This window comes from Trematomus bernacchii, unplaced genomic scaffold (genome assembly GCF_902827165.1).
Source record: "Trematomus bernacchii unplaced genomic scaffold, fTreBer1.1, whole genome shotgun sequence".
Classification (NCBI taxonomy): domain Eukaryota; kingdom Metazoa; phylum Chordata; class Actinopteri; order Perciformes; family Nototheniidae; genus Trematomus; species Trematomus bernacchii.
The window spans coordinates 2484511-2497109 of NW_022987581.1; the positions used below are offsets into that span (position 1 = coordinate 2484511).

Sequence of the window (12599 nt, forward strand, 5' to 3'; positions counted from 1 at the left end):
CGGACTGAAGGGAGAAGGTTTAGCTTGGTCCTGAAGGAGATGGGAGGCGAAAGGGGTGGAGGAGGGTTGCGTTTTGTCACCTGAAATGACAGCTGACAGAGGGAAGAGCAAATATAAAGGGATTAGCGGGAGCTATGATAGGCTTGTGAGAATGGAGAGAGGAGAGATTGGTTAGCTGGGGAGTGACGCCCCCGATCACTTAATGAGGAAGGAGAGTGTAATGTGGTGACGTGTAATCTGAATGAAGAGCTTGGTCTTCCTGATTGAACTTGCGCTGAGCTTCATTTCATTCTTTGGGCATCCCACATTTCTGGTTACCACCACATCATTGCTGATTCATTGTATTGTTTCTCTTTCCAGAATATCAGACAAGTCCCAGAATCGGATCTCCATCCCATACCAGTCCTACCATTAAACTAGTCACTGGCCAACACTGTCTTTTTACTTCCCATTCCCATGTTTCGCTGTTTACCAAAAGCTTACAAAAACAGGCACCTGCTCTTAACGTTACACAACTACCACTCACTTCTGACCTTTTCAGCCTTTGCATCTGTTCTCTAAGCTCAGGCACATGTCCCCCATTGTTGATATAACCTCAAACCCATTTGTTCTTACCAAAACAGGAATAATGGCCTAATGCATTGAGAACAAGTCAACAGCAATTCAAGCATTTCCTTAGAACACTGTTCGAGTTATTCTGATCAAACCCTACAGGTCCTCAGTCACTGTTCATCTCGAGCATATACATTCTTAATAATCTCAACAATCTTCATCATGGACACACTCAACTCAGCTGAATTTAAATAAGTTTGTGTGGAGTTTATACCAATTGAAGCAACGGTTGTTCAGTCTGAAAGAATAACATCATACCCATTGTTTGACAAGTCAATTTAGACGATAACCAACAACACGGAAAAGTAATCTAACAATTGTTATTTTGCACTTGTTTTTGCTGACATTGTGGGTGTTGGAGTGTTCACCCGGGTCGTAGTGACTGTTGTTGAGACTAAAAACACAATTTTACAATCATTTTTGTTAAGCTGAAGAATGAATCTGACAATTCAACTAAGAAAATATCTGCCAACATGGTGAAGTCAGATACCTATCGTTGGTTTTCCCCAAACCCTTTCATAACAAATGAACCATGAACCCATTGTCGTAGACAGTGAGTTCCTGTTGCATTAGTAATGATGTGCCCCGCCCCCACACTTTTGCCACGCCCCCTTACATATCATGAACCGTTTGCCAGACTGTTGTGGAAAGCATCATTGCACTCAGCAGAGAGTTCCTATTGAATTGGGGATTACATACTATTACTATAATATGGAATGCCATTACCATAGCGCCATTTTGAGACAATCGCTATTAAACAAGAAGATGTTGTAACTTAAAGATACAATATCCAAACTGCTCAAAATGAATAAATTAAATACTGTCTTTTAAGTCTTACTTGTTGAAGGAAGAGTTGTTGGTGATGGAGTTGTTGAAGGAAGAGTTGTTGGTGATGGAGTTGTTGAAGGAAGAGTTGTTGGTGATGGAGTTGTTGTAGGAAGAGTTGTTGGTGATGGAGTTGTTGTAGGAAGAGTTGTTGGTGATGGAGTTGTTGTAAGAAGAGTTGTTGGTGATGGAGTTGTTGAAGGAAGAGTTGTTGGTGATGGAGTTGTTGAAGGAAGAGTTGTTGGTGATGGAGTTGTTGTAAGAGGACAAAGGGTAAAGGCTGTAAGAAGTAAAAGAGAGATGATTTCTTAGTTAATTGCTTCTGCATATGATAAGATGCATATTTTAAGAACTAGAGCCATCAGAATGTTTGAAATTCCCCATACTGTACGATTAATGTGACCCAAAGGTGATTTTCGTTTTAGTTTGAGAAAAAAAGTTGAATATCAAAATTGGGACTACCGGCACAAACAAAAACATCACTTTTGGTCATCATAAGTGGCCCTAATCCTTTTTACGTACATTTGAGTTAAAAACAATAAAATACAATTATAGATTCTCTACAACATATGGCAGTGTTTCCAAAGTTGTCCTTCTGACTCAGGCCAGCTCCTGTCTTTCGACAACCCAAAAGCAAGCAATTACATAGTGAGACACAGGGATTGTCATGCAATTAAGGATAAAGACTTTGACAATAAGGCACATCAAATGCTGGTCAGGATGCAGTGATTACTGCGGACCAACTTACTGTTTTGACCAGAAGGCTGGCAGTATTGTCCATCAGGAGGAATGGCATTGATGCATCCACATGTGTCCCCAGTGATGTTGTCACAGGATGTATACAGTAAACACTGGTCACATGACCAACGATACTGATCCTCACATCTGCACTGGTAACCAGAACTGCTCGGAGAGCAAACTGGAGACCAAACAAAAACACAATGAATTTCACACATGTAATGAGTTTTTCTAACTGTCATATTAGTAAAGTGTGTTTTACAACTTGTAGATTCACACTTAGGGTTGACAACACCAACACATATTTCACTTATTTACAGTATTGTATCTGCACCTGTAGAAATGTTTACATCAAGGATTTGTGCGTTGTTGAGGATAAAGGGGTAACGGATGCTTCTCAGAATGGTACTCAGTTGATTTATTAGAGTGACATCTGTGGTGCTCAACTCAGCCAAGATGATGTATTCAAAGAGAATAGGAGGAGCTGCAGGGAGAGCATTTTAAAGAAAAACAAATACAGTTGATGTCTCACTTGTAAATAATATTATCATTTGGTTTTTGTTTTATAAAATACTGTCCTTTAAGTCTTACTTGTTGGTGATGGAGTTGTTGGTGATGGAGTTGTTGAAGGAAGAGTTGTTGGTGATGGAGTTGTTGAAGGAAGAGTTGTTGGTGATGGAGTTGTTGGTGATGGAGTTGTTGGTGATGGAGTTGTTGTAAGAAGAGTTGTTGGTGATGGAGTTGTTGAAGGAAGAGTTGTTGGTGATGGAGTTGTTGAAGGAAGAGTTGTTGGTGATGGAGTTGTTGGTGATGGAGTTGTTAAAAGAGGACAAGCTGTAACATCTGTAAGAAGTAAAAGAGAGGAGTTCTTAGATAATTGCTTCTCGTTGTTATATGATGCATATTTTAAGAGCTTGAAAAAGGGCTATCAGAATATAAAAAGATGTTATACTGTAAAATAAATGTGACCAAATGAATTAGTGATAATAATATCATGATACCTATAGACATTTAACAAAAAGAAATATAACAATATTACGCTTTAGTGAAATCTATCTTTACATTTGATTATTGTGCGTTGTATCTGTTTACTGCTAATAAAAATAGATATACAAGAAAGATAAAGAAAAGTCTGTTCCCATAACCAGGGGCGCCGTAAGGGGGTGAAAAGTTAGGATAATTCTAAGGGCCCGTGACTGACAGGGGCCCAAACAATTTTAGAACATTAAGAAAAAAATGTTTAAGTAACCAATTGTGATATCTTTTCATGGGGCCCAAAATCCCTGGCGGCGCCCCTGCCCATAACCAAAGGGAAAAAGAAAATCGATGGATTGCTTACATGACATTATCATTTGTATTTATTATATAACCAGAAAGTTTGAATATCACTCACTTCATTTTCTGGATATAACAATTTAAAAGAGTCGAGTCATCTTAGGCTGCAGCCACACGAGGACGATAACGGAAACGCACCGAAATCGTTATAAAAAAAGTCTTCTGTCCACACGCAATAGGCACCAGAAACGTGTACGTTCACACGAGACCACTCGAAAGCACTGGAGACGCTGTAGTACATATGCCGGGCCTGTAAGTGGCGCTGTACTTCTGCCACAAAATACACCAAAAGCAGCGAAGAAGACTTCTCGCGCATGCATGGTTGCCATGGTTGCCCTTCTGTTTATTCTCCGCGCTGGATTTAGCAGCAGAGGTGGGGTTTCGCCGGTCAACATGTCCGTTAAAGTTTAAATCTTCCGGACAAAATTAGAAAAGTGCCAGTCAAAGGTCTTCTTTGTTATTTATTGAGCTTTAAAACAAATTAATAACGACTCTATATAATAATATAAGAATAATACACGGAGGACGGAGCCTCTCTTTTCCTCCCCCTCTCCTGACAGCCCATCAGTATCCGTGGTCTCATGCAGCTGGCTGATCCAGTAATGAGTGACCCGACAGTCAAAATAAACATATTTGTAGCTAGTTTAGGTAGTTTGAGAGGTAATTAAAATAGCTAAGGGTGATGATCTAACTTGAAGTGTGTGTTTTGTTCCGCTCATCGCTCCATCACAGCGGGCGGAGCTGCAGGCTATCATGCAGAGCTGCGTGTCTCCTCTCCTGTCCGATTAGACTTCACTTGCGTTTATGTCCATATCGATCAGATCTAGCTGGAAGCTCCTGCTGGGTGCACTGTCCTGCGAGATACTGGGACCTGGCTCGAAACACTGGGGCTATTGCGTCATTGTTAGCAGGAAATGAACGTTATAGGGCGTAATCACGGAGCCGTTTGCCCCCCCAGAGCGTTTCTTCCCCACCTTGGGACCCGTTATCGTTATCGTTTTCTGCGTTTCCATGTCGGCCTCATGTGGCCGAACCGTCTATCTGATAGAGAACTATAGTAGAAACAACTATAAAGGGTGAGACTAATAAGATAGTTACTACTGTATATTGTCATACGCACATTTTAAAAGCTTAAATTAGGGCTGTCACAACTTTCACGACTTTCGCAATAAAAATAAATAAATATATAAAAAAATAGAAATGATTTACATCATATTTTAATGTGGTTTATTAACATGATATACATACTTACTTATATGTCGTGACATTGCTAGTTTGAACAAAACTTACTATATATTTCTGAATATTATATTTAAAAGAGTCATCTTACATTTTTATATCTCACTATTGTGGTTTGGGGTTTTCCCTTTCCTGTAGTGTGTTATATAGGTTTTTGTGCATGTTAATGGTCTGCAAAGGCTAAAATCCCTGTGTTCCCTCCAGAGGGAGTTTCCCTCCCACACACTCGCAACCCGCTTAGGGGCGGGACATTTCAACCACATCTCTAAGCGCCTGACCAATCCCAAAAACGGCTAGCTAACCAATCAGAGCACACTGTGCTCTGGTTTCAGACAGAGGGTGAAAAGAGGTGCTGCAGCACAGGCAGTATGAGGTAAATAAAGCGCTTTTCTACATTAAAGCATGGAGACATGTTACAGTAGAGGCAGAAAATAGAAATATGATCCTAAAAGGAAACAAACCTGCAAACCAACTTACTGTATTGATCAGCAGGCTGGCAGTATTGTCCATCAGGAGGAATGGCATTGATGCATCCACATGTGTTGCTTGTATTACCATCACATTTCCCATAGGTGTCACACTTATCACACGGCCAAAGATAGTCATTTTCACAGTGGCACTGAAACCCAGTGTTATCTTGGCTGCAAACTTTAAAGAGAATAACATATTTTCTCTTGTGAAAAAGGCAGAAGTTTGAAATAGATATTAAAAAAGGATATAATGCATTTGTTCTTACCTGTGGTGATATTGGCTACACTTTAATTCCCAGGCACCCTTTGTCTTGTCTAACAACATTTTCCCCCCATGCTTTTGCCACCATGCTTACCTGTGGTGATGGTAATGTGTGTGACGTTCACAGTTGGACCCAAGGCTAGGGAAAAGCCACCTGCATCCAGGATGCTTCTAAGGTCGTCCACGGTCCCAATATCAGTAAAAAGCAGGTCAACATCCACATCGTACTCAACCTGAGCCAGAAGCCCTGTAGTAAAAAAACAACATGATTGACATCAATGTAGAGAAATCACTAAAATTAAGCTGTAATCATTTAAAGTAATACTTAATTATGTGTTTTATCTTAGAGCTAATGGTCTATTAATGATCACTCTAAATGTAAAATATTGAATGTCTCTTATTTAAAAGTTTTAGCCACTGCGACCCTTCAAAAAGAAAAGGTATGCTTTCTTGGGTTAAAAAGGTTTTTGTGCATGTAAATGGTCTGCAAAGGCTAAAATCCCTGTGTGCCCTCCCTTCACCAGGCTGCTGCTGGTAATTAGCAATGAAAGGAAATCAATAAGTAATGACTTGTTCACCTGATATTGCCTGGCAGGACTGTCCATCAGCTGGAATAGCATCAATGCATGTACAGATGCCACTAACAATGGAATCACAGGCTCCATACGTGACACATGTGCTGTATGGCCAAGCAAAATTGTCCTCACATCTACACTGGAAGCCAGTGGCAGTCGAGGAACACACTGATGAAAGAAAAGTGATCATTATAGCATAAAAGGTGTTTATATGTTGGTAAGAAGGTCAACATAGCTACTCAAATGACTCACCTGTTGTGAAGGTAATGTCCGAGATCTCTGTGTTGTTACCAAGTTGTATGGGAAAACTGTTCAAAGAGGACTGAAACTGCTGAATTATTGCCACTTCAGAGGCATTCAATACAACATCAAGCGTGTAATTCCATTGGTTTGTAGCCACTGGAGAGATTGAAAAAAATACAAACAAAATATGAATGTTGTTTTAAATCATCCACACACAATATACAAGTTCTTAATAGTTGGTATTTGGGGAACTACTTTTTTGAGTTCGATGAGATGAGTCACTGTTCTGTTACAGCTAAGTTTAGTATTGTTTGCATTTTCTGGGCTACTTTTTGTGTGCCTATTGTGCCTGGTCGTGGTCCCTTTAAGAATCAGGATGACATCATCAGATGGGTGTGTCAGGTGATCATTAGAGAGGAAATAGGCAAAGCATGGCTCTGTGAGCAATGTGCTATTGTTTGTAAAGAAATCCAGCTACATCTGCATATGTCTTCATGCCTTTGATCGCATCGTATGTACGTACGTATTGTTTATGTTTATGTTATTAACAATTACAGATGATTATCTTTTGAAAATATTGTATTCTGTGGTGTTTAATGCTGGAGATCTTCGGAGTTGTCTCAATATTTTTGCAAGGTTAATGCAAGGAGAGTTAAATGAATAAATGTACAAATGGTTGATTATATGTTTAAAATATGATGCCATTTATAACTGTTTAAGTTCTAGAATTAAAATAAATACATTAAAAAGCTTACAGTAAATATAACGAGGCAATTCAATTCATGTTAAAGCTGTGTTGATATATATACATTGTGCATATTTGTGCATGTAAAAATGATCATAGAATTGATTACATTTTTTCTTGTTTATTTTAGTTTCACACCATCCTTATACCAATAAACCTGTAGGCACAGGATTCACGTCTTCAGAGTCTTGGTGTACGGAGGGAGTTTATCTGGCTGTTAAGCTATATACACTACATATACCGGGGACAGCACAGTCACACCTCTCATGTTTTCAATCTTTTAAACTAGCTATCAGTTATAAAGTGTTATTATTCCAATATTTCATTTCATTTCATTTCAAACCTTTATTTATGCAGGTGAATCCCATTGAGATCTTTGATCTCTTTTTCAAGGGTGACCTGCTGCAAGTAGGTTCCACATGAATACATATAAAACATAAAACAACAGAAAAACAAAAAGTACATCCTACAGTATATTTACAGTGACTACAGTTTACATAGCTAGTGACATTTACAGGTTCCAACAGTTTCCGATTGGATAGCATCTATCCATGCTTTAAAAACATTTAGTGGAACCAAATTGCTCAGTTTCCATTCCTTTTGCAGACTGTTCCAAGTTAGTGGAGATGCGCATCTAAAAGCTTTTTTCCCTAAGTCAGTCCTAGCACATTTAATAAAACCACATCATGAGATCTCAGGCAATAGCTACTTTCAATTCGTCGAGAGATCAGAGAGCAGATGTAAGAAGGTAGTTTATCCAACATGGCTTTGTAGATGAACATGTACCAGTGACTGACAGTACAGTTAGTGAAGGCAAGCCTGCTCTGACATACAGGGTACAGTGATGAGTTCATACTTTACTGTTAATTACAAATCTCAGTGCACTGTGATAGGCGGCATCTAACTTGATTAAGTAATGGGCAGGTGCATTCATATAGATCAAATCACCATAGTGCAGCACAGGTAAAAAGGTCACAGAGACTTTTCCTGGCCTCAAGTGAGAAACAGGACTTGTTTCTGAAAAAGAAACCTAGCTTCACCCTTAGCTTTCTAAGCAGTTTATTGACCTGAAGTTTAAAAGAGAGACAATAATCAAGCAAGATACCAAGGTATTTATAACAGGTAACCACTTCAAGTACTTGTCCTTGCGTAGTAACAATATCCAAAGTGGTAGTGTTGTCACGATACCAACATTTTGGTTTCGATACCGATACCAAGTCAAGAATTGCGATTCCGATTATTTTTCGATACTTTTCTTTTATTATTTTCATGATTAATAAAATTGTAGTTTATCTGTTAAGTGTTTTCTTACAACATGGTCTCTTCTTTATACTTGAGTTTATGTGATTTCTTTGATAGTTAACTTTATATTTTATTAACATGTAATAGTACAGTAATATAAATAATTATTGACAAAATGTACATTGCAGATGTTAGCCACATTGGTAAGTTAGCTAAAAAGATAGCCATATTAGACAGTTATCATTGCCATTAATTGCCTCGTCAAACTACGAAAACGTTCGTTTGTCACAAAATAAATTACACTTGTTTGACTTAGATTTGAAGGCATGGGCTTGAGCATGATGTAATTATGTTATCTATCACATTCGCTAACCTGTCTGTCTTTAAATTCTTTAAACAGCTCTGGATGCCGGTCGGCGAGGTGCTTAGCCAAGTTTGATGTGTTGGCTCCCTTGGTTTGCAGGGATCTAAAACAATTCTTACAGACAGGCCTCGTGGTGTCCGTAGGCTTGCCCTCACTGTCAGAGATATAGCTAAAATACTTCAACATTTAGCTTCTGGCGTCTTTTTTGTCAACAAGCCGACGCGCAGCGGCAGTTGCACTCCCACTTGCAGCTTCTCGTTTTCTCACATGCTCTGGCAGCTAGCGCGTGCACGAGAGAGGGGAGGCACTTAAGATGCGATGATCGACGGTATAGAACGCTTTGGAAAGATTAAAAAACAGAGCTGTACAACTCTGCTTTTTGTCTAAGATACCCGCAATATCATTTACCACTTTCATTGTCGCTGTGATGGTGCTATGTTGCTTTCTGAAACCTGACTGATGTTTACATAGGATGTCATTTTTACATAAAAACACCTTTACCTGCTCACTCACTAGGCGTTCAAGAACCTTGGCCAGAACTGGCAATTTAGAGATGGGTCTATAATTATTTAATAAGGTGGCCTCCCCTCCTTTTAGTAAAGGCAGGACATAAGCTGACTTCCATACTTTATTCAATATTCTTTAATATTTAATAATGAGACTTACCACTCCTTTTCCCCCTGGTGTGAGGTATGCATGATTCTTCTTCGTTGTGTTCCTGAGACAACAGATAGGGTTTAGGTTCAAATCATTGCTTTGTGTATTGAAGGCTGTGATTCCATATTTTCTGTACAGTATTATAAACACCGTTGACCTACCGGCAAAACCCGACTTGGAGATTCAATGAAGTTCCCTGTTTCCAAGATAGTTAGTGTCAGGAGAAGGGCAAAGATGGACAAGCATGTCTTAAATATTGCCATTCCTTTTAATTTCTTAAAAGGGACAGAAAAGAAAACATGATATAATTATACCACCCAGCTTTACATTGTTTGTATTGTTAGATAATTACATAGATATTGTCAACACTGTCACAATTATACCTTGTTCTTATACCACAGAACAAATAAGGTCAAGCACATTGTTGAGGGTTTCTTAACCTAATAATTATCTTATTACATCATTGGATTCAACTTTATAGGCCTATAAAGATGCATTTCCAATCATGGCTTTGGGTTTGGCCACCATTTTAAGAAATGTGTACAAGGTATATTTTAGAATAACTATATTTACTTATCCAAATAAAGTTTAGCTGGGAAACCAACACATGTATATGGGTATTTGGCTCAGTCAGTCTATGTAATGAATTTCCAAAATGTATTTGTCTGGGGGATTGAATTTCTGATTACTATTGGAAAAATTGGTACTGTAATTTGATTGGTGCAATATCTGTGAGGACAGGTTATTTTGTATTTTATAAGTTAAAACACTTTGCCCAGCTATTAACAAGTTTCATGATGGCTGTTGTTGCTCTGTTGCGTGTGTAATTAAAGTACTTGTTCGTGACATTAGTTACTCGTGATTCAAATCACAGGTCGCTTTATTGCTGAAGTTAGAGCACTACTGACAGTCTGGTTATTTGCCATTCCCCCAAATAGACTCATGAAAGCCAACTAATGGAAAATGTTAACAGTGAGGTGACATGTTATCTATACCTGCTGTACTATGTCATGTCAAAAGTGAAATAGATAGTGTAGTTTTTATTTACAGACAATTTGACACAACCTCACGTTGTTTTCAAGTAAACATACCTTTAATGACTTTTCCTCTTCAAGTTAACTGCATTGGACAGAGACACTCCCACATAGTGTTGTCTGGCAGTCAACAAGATCCAGTGTTGCTGGGTGGCACAACAACAGAAGATTCATCAATTTTAAGAAGATTAAGAGACTAGTTCGGAATTTGAAGAGTGTGAAACATAGTGAAGGCACTGGAATGTATTTGACATGTCAGTTTGGCAGTAGGGTGTGGCTACGGCGGCCTTGATACTGGACAGCTGATCAGGATCAGGTTATCAGTTAGATAATAAAGCCTGTTAACCTGGTTCTGGTCTCTTGCAGTTTTCTGGTTCCTAGAAGCCACGCAGCAGCCTCAGATCATAGAGCAGTATTTTCTAGAGCATTTGTTTTTGCTGGATTGCTTATATGTTGTTTCCAAAAGTGAATTCAACTTTTTATTTCAACAAATCCTCTTCTTTTTCGTCGAACTTTTTTTAACTGCGGGAGCAAGACTTCTCACAATGGTTCCTGAACTACAGACAAGGATGGAAGGAAAAAAGGATTATTCGTTAGGCAAAAAGCAGTACCAAACTGATCTTCACACAGATTCAAAATCAAATAGTAAAATAACCTAGAACTGGACCTACTGTAACCCCAATTGGGAAAAAAACATATAGTCAATTGGCTTGCTCTCCCTTCACTGTGAGTTAGAACCAGAACAAACAAAAACAGCCTATTTGCTATCCTGGCTCCAAAATAGTGGAACGACTCCCAATTGATATCAGGACAGCAGAAAGTCTTCATATCTTCTGTCACAAACTGAAAAACCTGTTTCGCTTGTAACTTGGCCATTCAATTATAATTAAAAAAGCAATTGAAGAGCCAATTTGAAACTAATGCACCTGTATGGCTGGCTTATTTGAAGCAACTTTTATTGTCGTCCTGAGTTTGTATCTTTATGGTTTATTGCACTTATTGTAAGTCGCTTTGGATAAAAGCGTCAGTTAAATTAAATGTCATGTATATACTAATGGAAAGCGATACAATTCCCACAGTTGCAAACACGAGAAGTACATTAACTTTCTGATTTAACCAACAGCTTAAAGATTAAACTGCAGCCAAAGACATCCTTTCACATGAAGGAAACCCCTCATGCTTTCTTTATTATTCAATGGAAATCTTTCTTATATAATGTATTCATCTCAGAACTGTCAATCACATCTGCTAAAAGCAAACAAACAAACAATAGTTTTTTTAAGAGCTACTGAACTGATTATATCTCGTAAGATGTAATTGTAGATATATGCACACCTTGAAATGTGTCAGGATGATAAGGAGTAGACTCATTGTTAACCTGTACAGTATTCAAAGGCAACCTTTGATGTTCAAAATGTGTAAATAGTAAAATGGCAAGTTAAATGTCAGTTAAAAGACAGATTTATAAGATAGCAAACAAACATTATCTTTAATATATTTGGAACAGCTAGAGGGGTAGGATGTGGGTGGAGTGTGCAAGGGTCTCCTTGTGATTCTTTTTGTATTAACTGAACCTATATGGTAATAGTAATAAAGAGCTTTGGATAACTACTAGGGATGTCCCGATCCGATCACGTGATCGGGGATCGGAGCCGATCACGTGATTTTCACGTGATCGGGGATCGGGAGAAAAAAATCGGGGATCGGAATTTTTTTATAAAATATTTTTATACATTTTATTTAATGTTACAAAACAAAAATGACCATGTTCACGTCTTAAAGTCATCCTGAGGCCTTAGTTTTGGGTTAAAATTACACAACATCATGTATGTGTTGCTTCTTTTGGGCTTGTTTTCATAGACCTGGTTGCTTATTTCTCTCAAATCTGGCAACAGAGTGGGCGCAGTGTCTAATAGTAGCAGTAAGCTAACAAGAGGCTACGTTCAGCTGGTGACTCGGGAGTCGGGACAGAGAAAATGTCAGGAGTTTGGAAGTATTATAAAATTGAAAGCGAAGGCAGTGTAACAGCCAGATGCAATGTTTGCAAGGCGGAGGTTCCGCGTGGTGGAAAGAACAGAGCTACGTTCAACATGACCAATCTAACACCACCAACAACAACACGACGAGTACACAGCGGCCACTCAGGTAACGGCACTGAAACAACCGACACTTTCAGAGACTTTTAAAAGGAAAGAGAAACTACCCCAGAACAGTGAAAAGGCCAAAAAAATAACAGCCAAGATAGCTGAAATCATCGC

At 38.6% G+C, this 12599-nt stretch overlaps 1 protein-coding gene across 1 annotated transcript in view; it reads right to left on the reverse strand.

The window, feature by feature from the left end:
• LOC117479956 (adhesion G protein-coupled receptor F5-like) overlaps positions 1–12599 on the reverse strand; it is a 28063-nt gene that overhangs the window by 13045 nt on the left and 2419 nt on the right. Inside the window, exons 2-14 of the mRNA XM_034127059.1 lie at positions 10688–10898; positions 10399–10487; positions 9469–9582; positions 9317–9368; positions 6309–6455; positions 6060–6224; positions 5576–5728; positions 5227–5397; positions 2921–3018; positions 2767–2800; positions 2510–2659; positions 2186–2356; positions 1451–1717 (exon numbers count right to left, since the gene is read on the reverse strand). Of these exons, the coding sequence (XP_033982950.1) occupies positions 1451–1717; positions 2186–2356; positions 2510–2659; positions 2767–2800; positions 2921–3018; positions 5227–5397; positions 5576–5728; positions 6060–6224; positions 6309–6455; positions 9317–9368; positions 9469–9570 (1510 nt within the window). The 5' untranslated portion in view covers positions 9571–9582; positions 10399–10487; positions 10688–10898. The remainder of the gene's footprint in view (positions 1–1450; positions 1718–2185; positions 2357–2509; positions 2660–2766; positions 2801–2920; positions 3019–5226; positions 5398–5575; positions 5729–6059; positions 6225–6308; positions 6456–9316; positions 9369–9468; positions 9583–10398; positions 10488–10687; positions 10899–12599) is intronic.